We start from the raw sequence: 21,455 nt of genomic DNA on the forward strand, positions 1-21,455 counted from the left end.
TGCCCCTTTAAAAGGTCTGGCAGTCAAAAAAGCAATACAATACCTGACTTCTCTGATAGTTTACATGGTTATTAGGGCCCGTTGAAAAAGAAACCACAGAGCTTTTTAAGTTGGAAGGTAAAGGAAGAGGGGTCTAGAAGAAAAAAAACTCCACTTATGACTACCATTTCTGTTATTGTTCATGTTCTTTATAGCAATCAATCAACACCCAAAATGTTAGTATAAAAAAAATAGAATTTAATGTGCAAGTCATTAACTTCACTTTGACACCCTTGCAAAGTTATTATACATGAGAGTCCTGCAGCCTCACCTCTACCCTCATCTTTGACTACATTATCACATGAGAATAAAATGACCTACTGTATTCAGAGGCCACCCTGAACAACCTTTGGAACAGTCCACTCTTACAGAGTCAGCACAATAGTCTTGATTGACAAAAGAGAAGCAGTCTAGCAGCATTAACTGGAATCAAGCACATTTAGCATAGTCAATTTTAAAGATCTGTACCCATACAGCACAGTGATTTTTTTTTTCTTTTTTTTTTTAAAAGGCACATCGGCCACATTAAATGAGTCATCAACCATGATTCAAATTCTGAATCCCTCTGTACAAAAATATACATACAGTATCTGTGCAGTGAGCAGGCTCACTGAGGAATACAACATTGCACAATAAAACTACACAAGTGTTCAACAACATCCAGACATGTTTCCCACGATAGCGGCCAAAAATTTCTGGGACAAACACTTTTTTGGACATGCTGTTATAAAATAAAAAGTCCTGCTACAAGATAACGTCCAACAACACCGTGTTGGTTATCCGACTTCCTCGAGGCCATGGACGGTTCTGTCCGGGAACATGTTAACCCAGGTGAGCAGAAGGCACTTAACTAAGGGCGCAGCTGCTGCACCTGGCAGCAGATCCCAGGCACTGCAGGCCTGGTCCTCACCAGCTCACGGCGCAGCAACTGAGTCCCACTTTGTGTCCACTCTTGAAGGCAATGCTCCCGTCTGTGCTGGCTCCATCTGTCTCTGCTCCAGTTCACACTGGTTCACTGTCCAGTGTAGAAGGAACTGCCAGTGTGTTTATCTCAGGCTGGCTGGATTCTCCGTGCCTGAGAGGATCTGTGGGTGATTCTGAGGCAAATGTGGGGTTCACTGTTTGACTGTGGAGGTCAGTCTGTGTGGACGGTGCTGGCTGCACTGTCTGAACTGGCAAATGTGAGGATACAGGCTCATCTGGTGATGCAGAGGGCGCTGGCTCAGCAGGTGTTGTGTGTGAAGTATGTGTGGGTTCCTGTGGTTGTGAGGGGGGTGAAGATGTGTGTGTTGGCAGTGGTTGAGTGCATGGCTCGTTTAGTCTTTGCAGGCCGAGATATGTGTGCTGGATCTGTGTTTTTGCAAGCTGGTCTGCGGTGGAGTAATAAGGCAGGAATGTCCTCTCAGATGCACAGGTCCGCATGGCCAGGTAGGTGTGCATCAGCAGGTGAGGGAAGCGGGAGGTGAAGTAGGAGACAAAGTCATCAGGGATTGAGCCCAGAGTCTCCTGCACCTCAGCAGGCAACTCTCGGTAATGGTGTTTCTGATGAAGGAAGGTCAAGAGTTAACAAACAGGAAGGACCGGTTTTCTTTAGAAACATGACATAAGAATTCATTCCTACCTTGTTTCTCATTGCACGCAGCAGGTCTCTGACTGATCCACCTTTATAGGAGCGAAATTTTCGCAAATCTGCCAAAAGAAGAAGTGAGAGATAAAGCCTCATGCGTCAACCACAGAATAATATCCCTGATTATTATCCAAACAGGAACCATTAAACACGAAGTCCTGAAATGATGCACCTGTTTTTGTGTCTGCATGTCTATGGTTGTGGGGTTTTATTTTTGAGATATAAGGTGAAAGATGTTAACTTTTAGAAAAAAGTTTGAATTATTTTATTATTAATTACATTTAAAAAAAACAAACATCTTATTTCAGTTTTAGCCATGATATTCCCCATTAATGATCTTTTAACTTCCATTGGTATGGATGCTATAAATGGCCAGAGCTGTGTGTAATGGCAACTGCTCTGGTGCTTTTGGAGAACCACCATGATGGAACAGCATTTGTTAAATTGCGCTTCTTCTTTGTTTTTCCCTTCGGTGACAGGTCAAATGAGTGGTGACACAAGTATTGATACGCAAAGGGTGTTTCTACATCCATGTATGTCTAACTGTCGAGGTGGAAAAGAAGCCTGTGCGTCCAGCTCCACAATGACTGATATTTATAAAAAACAGAATCAAAAGAACATATGACTTTGTAAAGTCAATTTGATTTGGTTTTGCCTGCAGATTTCTGTCTTACACACAGAGTCTTATGCATCCAGCCCCTGGTGTCTGACTTACCTACTGACTTAAGTGACAAACATAAAAAGTATTTTAAACTGTTAGTAACAAACTTGTTGTTAAAAGGGTAATTGTTTTGTAAATATCAAAAAAGAAGAAAATAGCTGAGTCAATGCATGACTACTATGCTGTTTGCTTTGATGATCAATAAAAAGACCAAAGCGTTGTGGTTGTGTTTCTCAGTAGGTGACAATGCTGACAGGAAGCAGCAGGCTTATTTAACCACCCACTGCATCATTTTATGATGACAGGATACAGCGCTCAGTGCAACTATGAACATAATGCACGTTAAAGCCTTTCTCCAACCAGCTCTTAAGTGAAACACAACCCGAGTCCATTTGTGGACTGCTGTTGTCTTACATCATGTGAATCAAAAACAAACTGATTATTTTACCAACCAGACTTTGTCAGAAGCGTCTTCTTTTTTTTTTTTTCACACACATTACATTTTAGCTGATGTCATACCTGTCTGCAGTGGCACTGTGATGTGCTCTCTCCAGTCACCCTTGACAACAGCCCTCCCTCCTCTCTCCAGCTGTCTCACGATTGGTCCGTCCAGTGGTTCCTTTTCAATTCTGTCACTTATATCCTGCAAAAAAACCCGTGAAAAATGGCAGTGAAATTCAACTAATAGGTACACATAAAACTCACTCTTCTACACTTCTACACTCTTCTTATAGAGGTGAATGGGCCTTATTTGCATGAATCAGGATGCACAGGCCCAGGTGAGATGAGTATTTGGATATGACAGACAAATCTAATATAGAATAAAAATTCTGCAGGTTCATATTTGGCTGTAAAGACTGAATGTTTGCATGTTTTGAATGGATGGTTTTTGAATGGATGGTTTTCACACATAGTACATACTGTCTATATTTGTAATGAATGTCACGAGGAATCATCTCTTAATATTATCCAGTAAAGACGACCTGGTATAATTGCCCAAATCGTAATGAGATCCTAAAATGTTTACAGGTTCGGCTCTATTTGACTGCATTTGTGATGAAACAAAAAAGAGAATATATACAATTACAAAGTTGTTGAGTGAAGTTCAAGAGTGTGTGTGCAAGGGACCAGTAACAACACAGTACACTTGCAATCTGTACTGCACTAATTTGTGGTTTGAGTAAGCAGAGGTTTGAACCACATCAGGGCCAGATGAGAACTTGTGATCTTTACAATAAGCAGTGAAATTGTCAGGTAAGTAAAAAAAAGAGAAGAAAAAGAAAAAAGGCTAACCTGGAAGAACTGCAGCTCCTTCTCCAGGCTCCAGAAGAAAGGGTGTTTGAGGACACTCTCAGCTGAAGGCCTCATATGTGGCTCCATACTCAACATCTTCTCTATGAGATCTCTGGCTACAATGTCTCCTAAATGACACAGACATGACGCTCTTCACAGTGTGCTCACATGGTATGATTTCACAGCATATTTTCGTTGAAAAATAACTTTTTACTTAACGAATCTGTACATAACTGCTCAGAATTCATACATTTTCGCCATCATGTAACAGTCCTCACGATTGTACTGTCTAACAACCAATCACACAATCATCATCCTTACTGATCTAACTGCTTCACTATTTTTGCAAACCTCAGGAAGTGACCTGGGGAAAGAAAAGAAAAGGTATGAGTCAAGTCCTCACCGTGTTTGTCGGTTTGCAGATGGTCGAGGCTGTATGTGCCCAGTAGGATGTTTGCTTGCCTCTGTAGAGATTTGCCAAAGGGGTGACTTCCCTGAGACACCACGTAGTAGAACACACACCCAGCAGAGAAGATATCAACAACGCAGGTCTACAAGGGACACGAAAGGGGAGGAAAGATGTCAGAGTGTGGAAAATAATGAAACACACATAAACCACCAAGAATGTACGAATGCAGAAGGCATGTATCGGTATGTGTATTAATCCTTAAGTTAGGTACAGTTAGTTCTCTTAGCTACGCCCTGTGACCAAAACAATTACTGTCATAATAATCTATTCATGTTTGACTCCTCACACAAAAGGAACACTGACAAAGATTTGGCAGTGCACCAGTTGTTGTCCATCACCTGTAGAATGCCAGTCGGCATAGTCAGGTTTGTCAGGTTCAAGTGCCGCCAGCTGAATGGCAAATCAATTGAGTAACAAGAGCTTGAGGATCCTCCCATGACATTCAGATCCACAGTATGGTAGCATTCCAGAGGACAAAGATTAGATGCTCTGACAAAACTGTCAACGCAACTTCTTTTTCAAAATCAATATAACTTTGTGTTTACATTCTAAATCCTGACAACCAACAACATTTAAATCCACAATGAGAGAGCTGCTATTCTGCTACTGTCTCACCGGGTTGTCTTTGCAGTCCTCACTGAGAACCTCAGGGGCGATCCAGCCTTCAGTGCCCGGCACCCCAGACCTTCTGCTGAAACTGTGGCGGCCCACTGCCAGCTTCTTACACAAGCCAAAGTCTGAGATCATGGCCCGGACTCGCCCGTGTGCATTGGGCATGGAAACCAGGATGTTGTGTGGTTTCAGGTCTCTGTGGACTGAAAGGAAAATATGAAGGGGCGAGAAGAAAGGAAACACTGTTGGTTACCTTTATAGTGTAGACTGTATTACTTGCAGTTTTGATTTATCAAACAATGAGAGCAAGAAAATTGTTCTGTATTCAGTGGTGCATACCTATGTTGAGAGAGTGCAGATGGGCCAGTCCTGACATGGTCTGCTGAAGAAGCATAACTGGCTCTAGTCCATGACGATCAAAATCCTTCTTCTCCACATACTAGAGAGATGAAAGACCACTGTCAGTGAAGTCCGTGAATGAAATCGGGCGACTCTGTTAAGCATCAAATTCATTCTAGCATGGGAGGTGCTTTCTTGCAGTTTTCGTGCTCTAATGTCACAGCTATGTCCTCCACTTACTGACAAACTTTGAAAATCACATGGAACCACTTAGCTCATGGTACAACTACAAGCTAATGACACAAAAAGGTAATGCATCATTAAGGAAACTGAACTAGCAGAATGCCAGAGTTTTGCCAACAGCAGAACACCACACTTAACTTTTCCCAGACTCCTAAATGGTGCTGGAGTGTTCTACCATTCATTACCTCCTGAAGTGAGGCAGCACACAGCTCAATGGCAATGTACTGGAACTGGCGGTCCCTCTCGGTGCAGAAGTAGCGGATGACATTTGGGTGCTCGTCTGACTCTCTCAGCAGCTGGACTTCCCGGTCTGCAAAGCTGAAGCATTCTGGGAGAATTCTTTTCACTGCCACTGGACGGTTGTCAAACTGACCCCTTGTGGAGAAACAATGGAAATACAATGTTGTGCTATTTCTTCAGTATTTTACAAATCAAACATCATGAATAATTGTTTACTGGTTGTTCAGACTTACTTGTAGACGATGGTGCCCTCGGCACCATGACCCAAGACCTCTTTTGGATGGAAAGTTATGTTGCCCACTCTGACAATATTTGAGTCTTCCTCTGATAAATCAAACACATCATTTTAACAATGAAAACTCATTAAATTATTACCCAAGTGTTGAACAAGCACCAACAAAGACTGTGAATGTCATCTTAATTCCTAATTCCTTACCTCCATCTTCGTGCTCATTGGCTGAGCTTCCCAGCTCAGACACGGACAGGTTGGAGTGGTTGGAGGCGCGGGGGGTGACATTGGGGCTGCTGTGATCTGAGCATTCGGAGCGAGTGCGGGCCACCTCCAGATAGTCGCTATCTGGGACCAAGCCCAGGCCCAGGCCCAGGCCCAGGCTCAGGCCCACGTCTGCAGGGGGGAACGGCTGCTGCCTCTGGAGGAGCTCCAACTTCTCCTCCATCTGCCTTTGGAACTCCTGGTGCTGCAGTTGCTGCTGCTTGTGAACGCTCTGAGGTAATTAAAAGAAAATCAATTGTGTATAAATAAAACTGTGATTATGAAGTTGCTGGTATGTTGTTTGATCCATCCAAAACTTTGATATTGCTTGCAGTCTTGTCTCTGCATATGACAGGTTTTCTGCCATCACTGGGTAGTTGCAGTAACTTAACAATCCACTAGGTGGTGTCCTTCTACTTACTTTGGGGTAGGTAATCACAAAGGCTACCCAGCCAGCCAGGAGAAAAGTGGAGAAGATGATGGTGGCCATGTCTTTGAGCATAGTGTCCACAGGGGCCTCTGGACGTGGAGTGCGACCGCTGATGCCAGGCTCTTGAATCGATGTGTCATGCAGAGAAGGTGGCCCATCATCCATACCACTATCATTCACCTTCTACAGCAGGGAGGGAGGCAAAGTGTGAGAAAATCTGCACAGACATTTAAATGAGATATCTTCTAAACAAATGATCTCATCAGTCACACACCTCATCAACTTTCTTATCAGTGGTCGTTGGGATGACGTTGCCTTGATTGCGAGGAAAGCTGTCGGGGAACTTCTCCAGGATCTTGGTGTGAGCTTCAGGGGGCGTCTCATGATGGCCTGAAATGCAGAAATTAGTGAACTTTTTAAATAATCATGAGAATCACAGCCATTGACAAAAACAAATACCATTAAGCAATGATCTGTGTATTATTTATTGTTTTTCTGTCTAAATGGCAAGAGAACACTAAATAATGTTTATACTTAGAGTATAATCAAATGATTCATTTTATCCTCCAGCAGAGGGCAGTCTCAGTATAACTTTCATTCAGAGCAAAGAGATACATTCAAGGCTCCGATGCCTCATTTATAAAAAGGTTCTTATATTCTTGAACTTACTTTAACTGACGGCTCGTGACTTGCATTTTCTCTTTATCTAATGCCATCACAAGTGAGGGTTAAGTCAGGACTAGCCTTGGACCAAAAGAGAAAATCAAACTTTTTGGAAGACAATATCACAGCGATGGTAGGAGTTTGAAAACCAGGCAACACTTTTTATTCAGTGGGTTAAAGCCAAACACACACGCCTTCCAAACAGCAATTCAGTCTACGAAACCAGCAGGAAAATCACTTAGTCCAGATCTATACTCTGCTAAGAGGTAAATTTACACATCAAAGTAAGGTTTTATAAATAACTACCTATACGTTAGTTTCTACTTATGATAAAAACCTCATTGTGTGTTTTATAAGTGAGCCTTCTTGACATTAAACTGCTCAGAACACTGAACAGTACTGAGCATTTTTAGTGCATGACTTGTTAGTGAAACTATGACTTTGTCCTTTTTAGGTTCTGGCCCTGAAACCCCCTTCTCTCTCTCTCTCTCTCTCTCCGAATCAGGAAAGGTCACATGAATCAGAGTACGACCTTTTTAAAGATTATGTTGATTTATGTACAGATGTAGTACCTATGAGGAATGGGTAGTTCCTCATGAAGTTGATACGGTTTCGCTCCCGGAGTGCAGCATTGAACTTGACGCTGGGGCTGGGTGTGATGACACACTCCTCGTCTGGTTCAGTCTCCTGGCTGTTGGGACCCTCCAGCATGGGGAAGGTGCTGCCACGAGGCTGCGCATACACACACAAAAACACACATGGGAAATTCAGATGAATTTCTTGTCAGATGCCTCACAGGATTACATATGGAAAACTTAGGGTATCTACACGTAGAAGAAGGTTTTATGTAGGAGTGAGTCAAGTTTTTGCTTTTCTGGTTCTGTCATCTCAAAGTTAATGTTTTGTTATGGTTTCCAGTTAAATACCAGGTCTGTGGTTACCACAGGTTTAAGATATTGTTGTACATGTTTTAATATACAACATAAAATACATCATGAAATGGGGTCTTACAAACAGCCAAATTAAATGTCATCACTCCCCTACACAGAGACTCATGTACTCACTAGTCTGTCTTTACAGGACGACTTTAATTTAAACTATTTTGTCTCCAACTTTACAAATTGTAGAATTGTAGAAAATGTGTTAAGTAGTTGTGTAGTTAGACGCTTGGTTGCGGTGACGTCTAAGCCATGCGACCACAATGTAGTCTGTCTATAGCCTAACATTAGTGATAATTTAAAGATGTTTACAATGAGAAATTAGCCTTTAATTTACAAAATTGGATTGAAGACATTTTAAGACTTTTCAAGGCCTGACTGAGCCTGGCTAGTCAGGCAAAGTGACTGCTGGTTGGGCAAGCCAAGACACAACTGGAACAGAGTGTATTCATGCAAACTCGCTGGCATGCCTGAAAACCACTAACCAAAAACGAGGGCGGATTAAGAAACCATTAAAGTAGATAACCTGCAGGGAACATTTGACTCCATGCAAAATGTACACATATTTTAACGGTAAACCTTCACACTTTATGTTCATGTCTCACTGATAAGAGTGTGTTTTGCCTAAATGAAGATATACGTGTAACTGCCACTCACCACCACAGTGACTCCATCGTGCACCAGAGAGGGAGAGGCGTACAGACTGGTCGAGTATTTACCCACATACAAAGTAGCCCTGAAAAAAGGGGGAGAAAAGTTCAGTCAAACAATCTCCAGCTTACTTTTATGGGAACACATCTGGAGTGTGTCTACCATTACAGAGAACTTTCAGAGTTCTCCATTATCTCTATAAACAGACGGAACATTTAAAAAAGGATCAACCACTGAAAGTGCCGTTTGTTCTTTTCAACAGAAGCAGGTGTGAACACAGTGAATATAAAAATAAAAACAATACTGTAGTGTGAAACCAGAGCTGAAACCAGGCTTGCCGGCACCCACTTGTTAGTTATTACATGTCTAGACACCATCCAAACATTAAGCAATCTCATATATTACAACAGCAAATCATGATTTTATCCACTCTGTATTTTGTGATTAATGTGAAGAAGGTTCGAAAGAGGGTTGTTTGTTCTCTGAATGGTATTATATCACAATTCAAAAAAACTAAATGAATCCGTCTTTAAAAAGGTATCAACAACATACAGGTCAAATTAGTACCAATCACCAATCATAAGAAAATCTGTCGGCTTACATGAACTTGTTTTTAGGTTTCTTCTCTTTGGGAAATGGGTATTTCCATTGGGTGATGCGGCCAACCTCTCCAGACATGAAGGTAAGGTAACGCAGGGTTTCCACGGCCACGTTCGTGTGGGCAACTTTGCGGAGACCCTCACGCTGCCAGATATACATGGCCACCACCGGAGAGTTATAGTTCTGCACCCACTGGACGTCTCCTGATTCACTGTCCACTGTCACCACAAGGCCGTCACCGTTGGACACAAAATGAGCCATCTCTGGTTGGGAACAAAGGGAAAGTGATTACCACTGTTTAAAAACACCAAAACAAAAAGAGCCGAAGTGTCTATGAATCTTACTGTATTTGGTGTCATCATCAGGAAGGGTGGAGGCGTAGTCAGAATAGGTGGCATTCCAGCGTAACTCTCTACTCTTGGTGTCATACATGGTGATGGTATACTCTGACAGGGAGGTGAACAACAGTAGCATTTTCACACAAGAAGAAAAATCCCATTATTCTCCTTATGTAACATATACAAAAGCCAGGCATGACTATCCATTCCTGGGAGCAAATAGTAAGTGGTGTTGTATTTCTTTTGCTTTATAAAACGGGAAACAAAATCCAGCTGTGAGTGTTGACTTGACACCCAGTTAAGGATTTATAGTGTTTACTTTGCAGGGATCTCATGTTTTAGATCCTGGTCTACAATTACCACCCCCAGCATCTCCAGCCTTAAGCACTACAGGGACAGACTGGGGGGGGTGGGGATCGCAGGAGCTGAGCAATAAGTAAATAAGGGTTTGCCAACACATTGGGGTTAGAACATGCAAGACAAATAGGCCTGTTGATCAGCAAGATTAAATCAGCAACTGAATGGGACGGGCTGCAACAATGATCTGATTAAGATAAGGCTGGCGAGGTTAGGATCAATTTGTTTTGTTACCTGTGCGTCCCAGATAGAGAAGAGATGAGGAGGGACACAGCATCTCAGCAAAGGAAGAGGTCAGGGTCTGCTGCTTCTCACCAGTCAACAGGTCCACCACATACCACAAGTCCTGCTTCTTACCTGGACACGAGAACATAAACAAACACACACAGACAAAACAATCATCCTCTGACAAGAAATTGTCAAAATTACAAAAAGGTTCACTAGTACAAGCCTAGTCAAGCAGGATAAAATGCAGCTTTTTACTCTCGACAGTGATGGGTGTTACCATACTATAATTAAACGACCAACCCACCATGGTTTCTTTGTTTGGGCATCTCACTTATTTGATCAATGAAGGGCGCGGTAGTAATACTGTAATCATAGATTATTATAGATGAATGCAAAAACCATTAATGTCAACTTCAAATCAGAGAATCCAGATGATTAGGGAGGGTGAATTGGCCTGATGATTCAAACATGAACATATTTAGAGAGCGAGAATTCAAGTCTGTAGCAGTTTCAGACCCTTTTCTTCTCCATTATGCTTTGTGCCAGCAGCAGCTTCAGTTGAATGAAAACAAAAGCTTCACTGATAATGACTGTGGGGAGGCAAATGTCACTCGCTTCCCTTTAAACAAAGCCACGCAGCCTCTCCGGTAGATTACCTTTCTTATGTTAACTGTTGTAAATTCAAAAGAGAACAGGCTGCAACTACTGGTTGAGTGGAACTGAAAGGTGCTGGAGATAACACCAGCTCATTTAGGTGAGCAGACAGACTGGGACAGGGACTGCACATTGTTTGTGGAGAAGAAAACTACCAACTCCATTTGAGTTAGCCTTACCCATGTAAAGGACTCCATCAGAGCTGCGACAGGGAGACGCTTGAACCAACTCAGGAATAGTGAATGGTAATTTCTGTTTGAGAAAAGGGAATTAATCAAAATCTGATAAACTTGACATGCTTCATGCTTTGACACTATACAGGTAACATATAGCTGCAACTTCAGAGTGATGATGCATTATTTTAGCATCGCTTAAATACACACACAATATGCGGTGAGAGATTATGTTTTTTTTCCTGTAGAACAGGGAACTGAGCTGTGTTTCTTGAAAAAAAGATGGTAGATTATGGTTTGTGATAAGAAAAAAAAAAATGCTTTCTTCTTACTGTGAGACCTTCGTTGTTCTTTCCTCCCAGAGAGTACAGGCTGCCATCATTGGGGTCAGGCAGAAAGGCTGGTCTAGAGTAAAGATTTAAGAAGATGTATTACATTTAGAGAGCAGTAAAGGGAGTGACAGATAAGACAAGCTCAACAGGTCAACATCTTTTGTCACAGACACGTGCAGTACACCCATGTAGAAAAAAACTCAAAGGTACATACTCAGCCACATGTGTGGGGACCTGAAGAACTGGATCTGTGAGGAGGGAAAGGGTGACAAAATGAAATTCAGGACTGACAACAATTTTAACCAACAATGGAAAGCACAGTCAGAAGCGGTTGTGTAAGACAATGACATGAGCAACAGTTACATTCAACTGTACAGAACGCACCATCGAAAAGAAAACAAATTCCCCTTGGGCAAACATGCAAGGAAAACAGTCTCTCATGTCTGCGAACGACAGCACGCATGTAAAACCAGTGATGGGAACAAACAAATAAAATGTCTACTTAATGAGAAAATACTGGATCATATCCCATTGATGAGCTTCAGTATGATAGTGAATATCCATCCAACAGACTACATTCTGCTCTGTATTTAATATTAGAAATGTAAATATAAAAATTATCCAACTATGCTGTGAATTTTCCCTCCTGAAATGCCTCCCAAGGACAGGTGCTTAAAGGGACATAATCATGTTTTTGCACGTTTAAGCCCATTTACTACAACATTTTTACATTTTACATTACTGCCTACCATTATCCAATGCATGCAATCATATTCCTCCCCTCTGGGCAGCTATTAGCTTCCATTCAGCTGAGAATGAAAATGACAATTTGGCTGAAAATTAGCTTAAATTACTTGAAACTTGTTTGCGATACAGTATGGTAAATGTAGAGGACCTAATGCTTTTAGATTAAGTGATCTTGAAGGCAAAGAGATTGTGGTATTTAATGTCCTCTTACTTCTGCAGTATGTGAACAAACCAACAGAGTGAGAAGCCAACCAGACCGCTCTGTTGAATGGACAAATGACTTCACAGGGATCTTCCCTGGTTGACTTTATTACTGCAATGTGAAATATAACAACAACTAGGCAGTTGGAAAATCCTTAATTCAATATTTTGTTTTAAAAGGATCAAATGGAGAAATCCATCAGCTTTTTTGGTCCACCACATCGAATGCCAAAATAGTTCTTCGGGCCATGAAGCCCCAACTGTCATTGCTACAAGACAAACACACCTCCCTACAGTGTGAACATACAGGGCGTGGACCAGATGGTGCTGATCTCTGTGGAAGCGCCCAAAGGGGTCAACAATAGGAAGGGGTGTGGGGAATGATAGGATTACCTGAAGGTGGTCAACAACTCAAGAAACATCAGCATTCATTATGTGTAATTGTGATTGTAACTGTGAAAGAAAACAGTGGTTCTCCATGGTGCATAGAAAGACACCGACTCCTCTTGGCTAAAATGCAAATACATGTTTGCAAAGTCAACAGAGTGACGAGCAAACAGTAAGAGGATATGCTGCACATGTGAACTGAGTTGTCTTGGTCCAGGGAAAAAGATTCCTGCCTCCCCCTGATTATGTGGGTGTACAGTAGCCTGAGTGGAGCAAAACAACAGGTGTGCGGAGCCTGGTACAGAACTGGTCAAATTCATATTCAGCAGTTCTTCCAGAAAAACAGATGATGCGGAGGAAGCAGCCTCTGCCTCTGATTATTATTAATGAATCGGGTATTAGGTCCATCTAACCAGCACTCTTAGGTTCAAACTACAGTAGTTTTTATTCCTTATCAAAAATGTGAGAAAGTATATCTGTAAAACATATCTATGTGTCTTACTCTAAGAAAGATAGACATCACCAAAGAATTGTAAATAACTCTTTCAGGACAAGTTTTCCAATAACCCTTCAGTGTATCTTATCTAGCCTAATGTATAGTGCCGACATTAGCATGGTAACCATAGTAAATGCTGTGTGTGCCGGTGATACTACAGCTAAGTTGCTTACCCTTGCCCACTCTGACCTTGATTACAGGCTATATTTGCCCCTCTCTCAGTTAATAATTACCCAGTTCTCGTGCCTAACAGAACATCCCACAGCATTTAAGCTTAAGCCCAGAAAACATTTCCTACAAAACAAAATAATATCAATAAAGAAGCCATATCAGTATTCATTGACCAGGTTAATCATAGATATATGCTTTCAAATAATCAGAGTTCAAGTGTTTTTTGTTTCTTAACTGGTCATGATTAAGAATATCAGCCAGTTTTACTCCTATGTTTAGCATTACTGAGGTGAACAATCCTTAAACATTATTATAAAGTACGTGAGTCAGGTTAAATTCTTGTCTATCATTAATGGTGGTAATGCATTTGAATCCTCGGTAAAAAAAAATAATGCTGTGGTGCAAACACATTTTTAGAAACACAGAAGGTACTTTGAAATACAATCAACAGACCAGTTATGTTAACAATATGACCAAGTGGCTCAGTCTTGATATGGACTCAGAACATGTGGCCCTCACTTTGTAAATTGTTAAGTTAATTACAGTGTTATTTATGGTTATACTGAACCTTTCATGGCATAAAATAATGATGAAAATAACAAAACTCGAAATGACTTCATTGCGGTTCAAAGACAGCAGTGGGACCTCTTTGTCTTTCTCTGCCGCCACTCACAAAAACACTTTGTTTTTCGCAAATGTAACCTGAAAAAGGAACACAAAACAGACACACAAACAAAAACTCCCTTCCTTCCCTCTTACCTTCTTTCAGAGTCCATTTGATAGAGCCTGACTTCTTGCTAACAGCGTGCAGGTTTCCATCCAGGGTGGACACAAAGAGCAGGCTTTCAGGAAGGGAAACTGTGCTGGCACTGCATAACCCCTGCAGAAACACAACACAAAACAATTCAAGGTGATGTACTGTAATGATCAAATCTCTCCAATATCAGAAAAATGTATTAATAATGCACATGAATCAAAGTGATATTACACTCATACATAGGCAAGCAGGCTGCATGTGTCAGCATGCATGCTCCCATTTAACTTCACAGGTTAGGTCAAAGTGTTGCCTGTGCTTCTGCATTGAGGCTGTGAATAATGACATCAGCCAGTAATCAATCAGACTTTAAGTATTCCTCACACACACCTGGAACAGACATTCATAATTACTGAATAACAGCATGCTTTTTATTTAATTTATTCACACACTGATGTGAAGAAATCTGCAGAAGATGATCCATTGTCTGACAAAAAAGGAGAGGCCTGTTTCCATATTAAACCCAGTATAGTTAGCCTTCAGCTAAAAGGAGTTGGGGCAGTGGGTAGCCCCAGGGAGTGTCACCACAGCCCACTTTACAAATCAATACCTCACAATAACAGCTTAAGATTAAACTAAGAGGGGGGCTGACTAGCATGCCAACAGAGGGCTGGAGCCGAGCTTTGCAACGTGTTGGAAGGTAAACAAACTGGGCACTGGGCTGAGCACATGTGCATGTCCTGGACTTCAGCATTACACTTGTGCTATCACCCAGCGGGCCTTATATGGCTGGTTTGGCCCCTTCTTAATCTAAAATGAACAGAGTAAAGAGAGTGCTTCAACTCCTCTCTGCTGCACAGACGAATAGTGGGCAGACAGTCCATATGTGAGCCTTTCTTTCCAGAACCTTTCACTCCCACACAGAAATGTGGGGGGACATGAACAGATATGGAAACACTTTGACTGGTTCACTATATGCCAGACAGTGAACATGACAAAAGCACCGTACAATGACAGCCATCAGATACACAAAGAGTAAACTCAAGAGGAAGATGCTGTAAATCCAGTGAATACAATTGACCATAACACCGTAGCCACAACAGCAGTTACACGACCCAGCCTCATGACTCAGCTTATGCCAGAATTAACAGCGCTGTGGGTGATGTGTGCTCCACTCACCCACTATGGAATTCTAAAAACGCCGCTCTTGAAAACCAAGCTGTGGGCTTTGTATGGTTTCTGGCACCAAAATGCAGGAAGAGCTCCAGCGGGGGACGTGTTTGAGAGCACTGACTACCCGTCAGGCCCTGAGAAGACTGTATGAACTCAGCTTGACCGGTCTGTGTGCTTTGATAAGAGCTGCAATGATTCATCAATTATATCAATTTGTTGGTCAAAAGAAAATTTATTGTCAACTCCTTTGGTAATTGATTAAGCTGGAATCAGAGAATTTTGTCTTTTTCATTACTTAAACGAATGGATTACCAAAGTAGTTGGTTAATAATGTAAGTTGACAACAAGGCAAGGGAAAGCAAGGCAAGTTTATTTGTATAGCACAATTCAGACACAAGGCAACTCAAAGTGCTTTACAGGCACACACAAATTACATTAAAAGACATAAAAATTTGATTTAAAATTTTTTTAAATAGCATTTTAAGACCAGTAAAAACATTAAGAAACAAACATCAAAACAAGTAGGCTAAAATAGAGAAGCTTTACAAGAAAAAAGACTGAGTCATAATGCAGTTCAACAAATTCATTAATTGATTAATCGTTGCAATCGTCAATTTTAGACTGTTGGTTGATCAACAGAAGCGTTTTGAACACATGACTTTGGTCTCTGAGAAAATTGTTATTTGACTTAGAGCCATTTTTAATTAATTTCTGATGGGGCCAGGATCAGGGTCGGACTGGGACTGAAAAATTGAGGCTACAACTAATATTTATTCTATATTACAGGTGATGTCTTCAAATTGCTTCTTTTCAACCAACTCTTCATCTACTGTCATAAAGGGAAAAGAAAAGCAGTAAATCCTTACAGTGAAGAAGCGAGAACCAGAACATTTGACATTTTTGCCTGAAAAATTACCAATATTTTGTTCTCAGAGTGGTTGGCAAGGAGTCTTATAAAAGCTGAGCAGCTAAGACAGACCTCGTTGAGTTCCTCCTACACCACAGTGATATTGATCAACATCCCAGACTAATCCCCCTGAACAGCTCCCTGGGGGCAGTGCAAATAGCCCCTACATAGAATGCAAATTACCAGTCCATAATCACGACCACGCTCTTCAGAGCATTTATCCACTTCTGGTAAGGAAGATGGGGGTTAAAGTGCTCTTAAGTCACACAAACCACCAGTCTAGAGGGCAAATGCAGTCACTATCCCTGAGTCACTCAGGATTTTCCTCTTGGTCAACTTGCATTTCCTTACAAAACCAATAAAAAATAAATTCAAAAAAAGATCAGTGCATGACAATCCGAGAGGACCAAGCTGGTATTTTACATCTCTCATCTCTTTCTTACTCAACCTAAACTGAAAACAGGAAAACACTACCCTGTTGAACCAAGGCCAAAACAACCCCATAAACTGAAAGTTTCACATTTGCCTACTGCTCCCCTGCTGTAGTCTCACAACTTAAAACAAGCATTTGTGTCAATACTGTGCACCTGTGACTGTTCCCACTGGGCTGCAAACTCACGAGCATCACACAACTGTACTGGGAGATTAATAACCAGCTTGTTTTTGGGCCCCCTGTAACCTCTATCGAGGTTCTTGGTTTCGCAAGCAAATAACTTTCTTAACATCTGTTTGCCTCCTAGTTTTGGATGGATGGTATTATTGAACAGAATTTTCTACTGTGTTAGGCCTCAGGAACATCTGGCTTACAATGCCTGGCTGCTGTGAAGCTTTGTCAGAATCAGACCCATATATCGGGAAATTTACCTCTCATTTCCTCTTTCCGTGTAACAGAAATGTTTAGTTGTTGCGTAAGCGAGTTACATAATACTACAGAACTGGGCGAAACCAGAGTCTTGGCAAGTTCTGAGGTCTTCACTTTCCTGTCTGCAATGAGGCCAGGCATAGCTTAAAGGAACACGGACTACAAAGCTCATGATCTCACTGGTTACAGTAAGTCTGGAGTCCTGCATGGCAGACCAACCTGAACACAGGACAGGCTGTAACTGCCAACTTTCCCACTGATTGTACACAAGCACTTCAGTAGTACACCCCCATTGTCAGATACTGTGAGCTGCTGTCAACAGGATGGTGAGGTATTACACCATAAACCAAACGGTAGTGGTGTTGGGGTTGGAACTAGAGCAACTGGGATAAAGCTGTAGATTTGCTATCACTTGTCAGAGAAAAAGAATTGCTAGACAAAAAGTAAGAGATAGACAGACTGGGTCTATTTACATCAGGGAGACTGGATTCATGAAGGAGACACAGAGTGGGGGACAACTCAGGAATGAGAGGAAAGTAAAGATGTAGAGATGCTTCAATTAATAGTATTACTTTTTAGGTGCATCAACATTATACCAGAGTGTAAGCACCATGTCCAAAACAGACTTTGTGCGGGCCCTCATTAAAGTCTGCAAGTGCAACAAACAGATGGAAAACATCAATGATAGACCAGATGAATTGGTAGTTTCATGTGAAACACTGAGTCAGTCTTGTGTTTGGCTGTTTTACTGGGTGTGTGGCAGACACCAAATTTTCATTCATCGTCTGACCCTTTAAAAGCGTATTATCATTTCTACAGCTGGGAGACAACAACAACAACAACAACAGCAAAAAACAGAAATAATTTGGGATCATGTGAGTTATTGTTTTCATTGTTAAACAACCATCTATATGACCATTTACAGATACCTGTAGGAGAGAAAGGCAAATGTAGAATCTTTTAAATAAGCACATTTGCCAAGTTTCTAGTGCAGAGTTCGACTACAGATAACATGGATAAAAGCTGTGATGTGATGAGGCAGGGTCACTTATGTGGGATATTTCTGTGAAAATGCATAAAAACAGGATAAACTGTTAATAGGGACTGGAAATTCTAAGTACACTCAACACATCTTCATATCCTCAATACTGTGGGACTTTATTTGACAAAAACTGTTATTTATATGTGAGACTATTATAACAAAAATATGTTTTGTATTCTGAACTCTTGCATGTATTCATTGGGCCTAAACTACCGGATACTGCTTTTCTGCTGTAAAGTGGAACACTCTCCTAACACCAAATACTTTGCAGCCAATAGTCTGTTTGCAGAAAACCAACACAGGAACCAACAATACTTATCTCACACCTCATGGGAGGTGTGGAGCTGCAGCAACAGCTTCAAGTCGTCAAAAATGTTTTGAAAGTCATTCAAGACATCCCTGAAAAAATGCGGCCTGATGACCCATCAGACTTAAACTCCTACAATAAAGCAATCATTAGAGGTTTTCCCTTCAGGCAACGACACAGGCAGGTTTGATTTTCTTCAGTGTCTCAAACACAAATAGGAGATTTGAATGATACATAAGATACATGGGGGGCGTATACCTTGGGGAAATAACTGTCAAACAATGTGTTGACACACTTTTAAATTTAGCATAGGTTTGAAAAACATCTTAATAACCTTTCTTGTCAACACTGTGTATCAGCTGCACTCTGCATGGTGTTGCTTCAGTGGGGAGGATGTCACGTGTCGGCTCTCGTTCAGACACACTCAGTCAAAGCACAGCCAATCTACTGTTGTGATAAGATAGTGTATGATCACAACTTTATTTTGTTTTTGAAGCAAATCGACATGCCTTTGTTCAATGTGAATCTTGACTACACAGGCTAAAAAATAAAATACGATCAGCGCAAGAGAGCAAAGGAACAAACTACCACTGAGGAACTTTTAAGTCAATTACCAGTCTTATAAGGAATATTAGTGTTGTTATATAGGGCCTACATATGTGTGAACAGAAATAGCTGCTGAAACAGCAAAGTCACTGACACATTGTCTTTACAATGGAAACTGTGAGGAAGTGACAGTGACTAGAGACGCATAAGAGTCATTAAATGTCGCTCTTTCATTGGTATTTCTCTCTCTCATTCACACACAAACGCGCGCGCGCGCGCACACTCACACACACACACACACACTTCTGCAAAAATCTATAGATAGCCTATCAGGGTATGGAACCCCCCACTGCCCCGGCAGACGGTCTAACAGGCTAAGAGAAGAACCTGAGACATGATAGGGGATTAAAAGGCTCCTTTAATCTGCTGCTTAGCTTTAGTGCTTCACTAGCTTGGCAGCTAATGTCTCTGCCTAGAGATTTTCTAAGGATCTGGCTCAGTTTCAGCATGTTAGCTAGCTTCGTTCTATGCCAGCCACTAATACTAGGGAATCCATTCTCTGTTTGGTAAACAACACAGAGAAGCACAATGGGATTTATATTTTATTACAGCCTTCCCCTGCAAAGTAACCGGTACTTCACAGACATAATGTTTGGGTATCACGTCATAGAGGCATAGATGTTTGTGTGGTCAGTTTGTACTGCTCTGGCACAGGTTGTGCATGGTTTAATTAACTTAACTACAAAGATTTTCTGTGCAAAACAATGCCATGCTTTGCCGTATAAGTTTTTAAATTAGAGACTACAGATAAACAAATACACAGACTGCATTCTGTCCTGCTAACTTCAAATGGTTGCAAAGATCTAATCAAACATGGGGGGGTTCATGAAGACAGATATCGGTAAGAATTACCTTAACTTTGCCGCAATAGAGAAAGAGATATTTTCTTGCGTTAAACTCTTTCCTGTTTGATCTAAATGTGGATATTTAATTATCCAAACTGGAGAGCCCATTGTCAAAGACCCATGTTTCATCAACCAATCACATTTGCACAATACATTGTGCAGGACCCAAAAAATGCCTGTCACCACTGTTGAACGCTTTGCTTTTCCTTGCATCTCCCAAAAAGAAAGGTTGTACTGGATATGTGTAAATACTGGATTCCAAACTTTTCAACAACAGTTAGATGAGATGACCCCCATTTATGTATTATTTATTCATGCAGGGGTAACCCATTATTTACGATTACCATATCATTATCTCTCTTTAAGACCATTTTCATAAGAACACCGCTTGCTTATGAACGTTTTCTCTCGTTGTTTTGGTTGGTTTTACATCTTGTATGCATTTAATTTTACTGGTTTTGGTGTGGTGTCTGTAAAACAATCAAAATATTTGCTATCATATAGTGATTACAGTATGTTTTTTGCCATTTTGTTTTGCCAAGAGTTTTAAGCATATTTGAGGATTGTGAATTGCAATTATTATGGCCAGAATAATTGTGAAATAAATTTATAATTTTCCCCCCATGCTTATATTGGAAACATTGTAAATATTAGCATATCACCAAGCCTAAACAACACCATCACACTGACCTTATTAGAAAAAGGTTTAAAGCCTAAGTTTCAGTTCAGCTTTCTTAAATCCACTAGTTTGTTAATGTGGTTCTGAGATCCCTGAGGGAAGCTGATGAAATTAAAATAATATAAAGGTTGATGAGAGCATAGCTTTACAGCAAAACAAACACACACACACACACACACACACACACAAGCATAACACTCTCTCATAGTCCTCAAATAGGGAGACGTTTTCTACAATTTCACCTCGCTGCGAAAGTTTCTTATCAGGGCTCATCTATTTGAAATGTTCAACGTTGATACTGAAATGTTGGTGAAGTTAATAATGAGGTTTCTGAAGCACATACTAGTTAAAAACGAGTGCTTTTAGCCGCCAAGCTAACGTTAATGTTAGCTTACTTCTGTCATGTGAAGACAACACGCCGCATGCAGACAGATTCAAAGCTGTATTGTAATTTAGTCTTCTAATACTTGTGCGGCTAAAATTGAAAATCAATGGCGTTGACTGGAAAGTGTAGTTTAGCGTCCAACTCCGAGCTAATGTCATCTTAACTTAAGCTAGCTTATCCAGTTAGCCCCCCTTCTTACCTTTTGTGGGAGAGCAGCGCAGCAAAGCAACGCCAAAATGCACCACAGCCGGGTCCAACCGCTCACTGTCCAGTCCATGTTTTCTGGTCTCAAACCGGGATAGACAGCTGGTCCGGACGGCCGTAGACTACATAGAAAACGTGTTTAGGCTGACAACCAGACGAGACGATTTTCTCTCTTCCTTTTTGTAACAACGTTGCAACATTAAAAAAGGCACTGAGCCAGCAGCAGGCAAGCGAGCACAACGTTAGATCCTCTTCTTCCTGAAATGATGAAAACTGTGGGGGCTGGACTTTGGGATAGATATCCACGAC

General features: G+C 41.2%; 1 protein-coding gene across 2 annotated transcripts; it reads right to left on the reverse strand.

Moving 5' to 3' along the window:
- Nucleotides 1-166: 166 nt before the first annotated feature.
- On the reverse strand, nt 167-21,426 carry ern1 (endoplasmic reticulum to nucleus signaling 1). Of its 2 annotated transcripts, none has more exons than XM_030408120.1 (22): nt 21,142-21,426; nt 14,142-14,262; nt 11,595-11,628; nt 11,381-11,453; nt 11,055-11,127; nt 10,228-10,350; nt 9,643-9,744; nt 9,300-9,561; nt 8,705-8,783; nt 7,682-7,841; nt 6,721-6,836; nt 6,438-6,626; nt 5,960-6,248; nt 5,757-5,847; nt 5,469-5,658; nt 5,041-5,140; nt 4,705-4,904; nt 4,024-4,171; nt 3,621-3,748; nt 2,847-2,970; nt 1,661-1,728; nt 167-1,581 (listed from the first exon to the last, which is right to left on the reverse strand). In XM_030408120.1, the coding sequence occupies exons 1-22, from the start codon at nt 21,217-21,219 to the stop codon at nt 1,042-1,044; spliced, it is 3,288 nt and encodes a 1,095-aa protein (XP_030263980.1). In that variant the 5' UTR covers nt 21,220-21,426; the 3' UTR covers nt 167-1,041. The 2 variants fall into 2 exon arrangements, with proteins under 2 accessions (XP_030263980.1, XP_030263979.1); XM_030408119.1 differs by having other exon boundaries at nt 6,438-6,629.
- Nucleotides 21,427-21,455: the final 29 nt, after the last annotated feature.

This window comes from Sparus aurata, chromosome 23 (genome assembly GCF_900880675.1).
Source record: "Sparus aurata chromosome 23, fSpaAur1.1, whole genome shotgun sequence".
In the NCBI taxonomy this organism is placed as follows: Eukaryota; Metazoa; Chordata; class Actinopteri; order Spariformes; family Sparidae; genus Sparus; species Sparus aurata.

What these genes read in the sequence shown, in the direction of transcription:
- ern1 (XM_030408119.1), bottom strand. Translation starts at nt 21,219, where the DNA reads ATGGACTGGACAGTGAGCGGTTGGACCCGGCTGTGGTGCATTTTGGCG. An exon ending in TCTGCACTCTCTCAACATAG is followed by an intron (nt 4,905 to 5,040) that starts GTATGCACCACT and finishes TTTTCCTTTCAG; the next exon opens with TCCACAGAGACCTGAAACCA. An exon ending in CACAGTGCCACTGCAGACAG is followed by an intron (nt 1,729 to 2,846) that starts GTATGACATCAG and finishes TTCTTTTGGCAG; the next exon opens with ATTTGCGAAAATTTCGCTCC.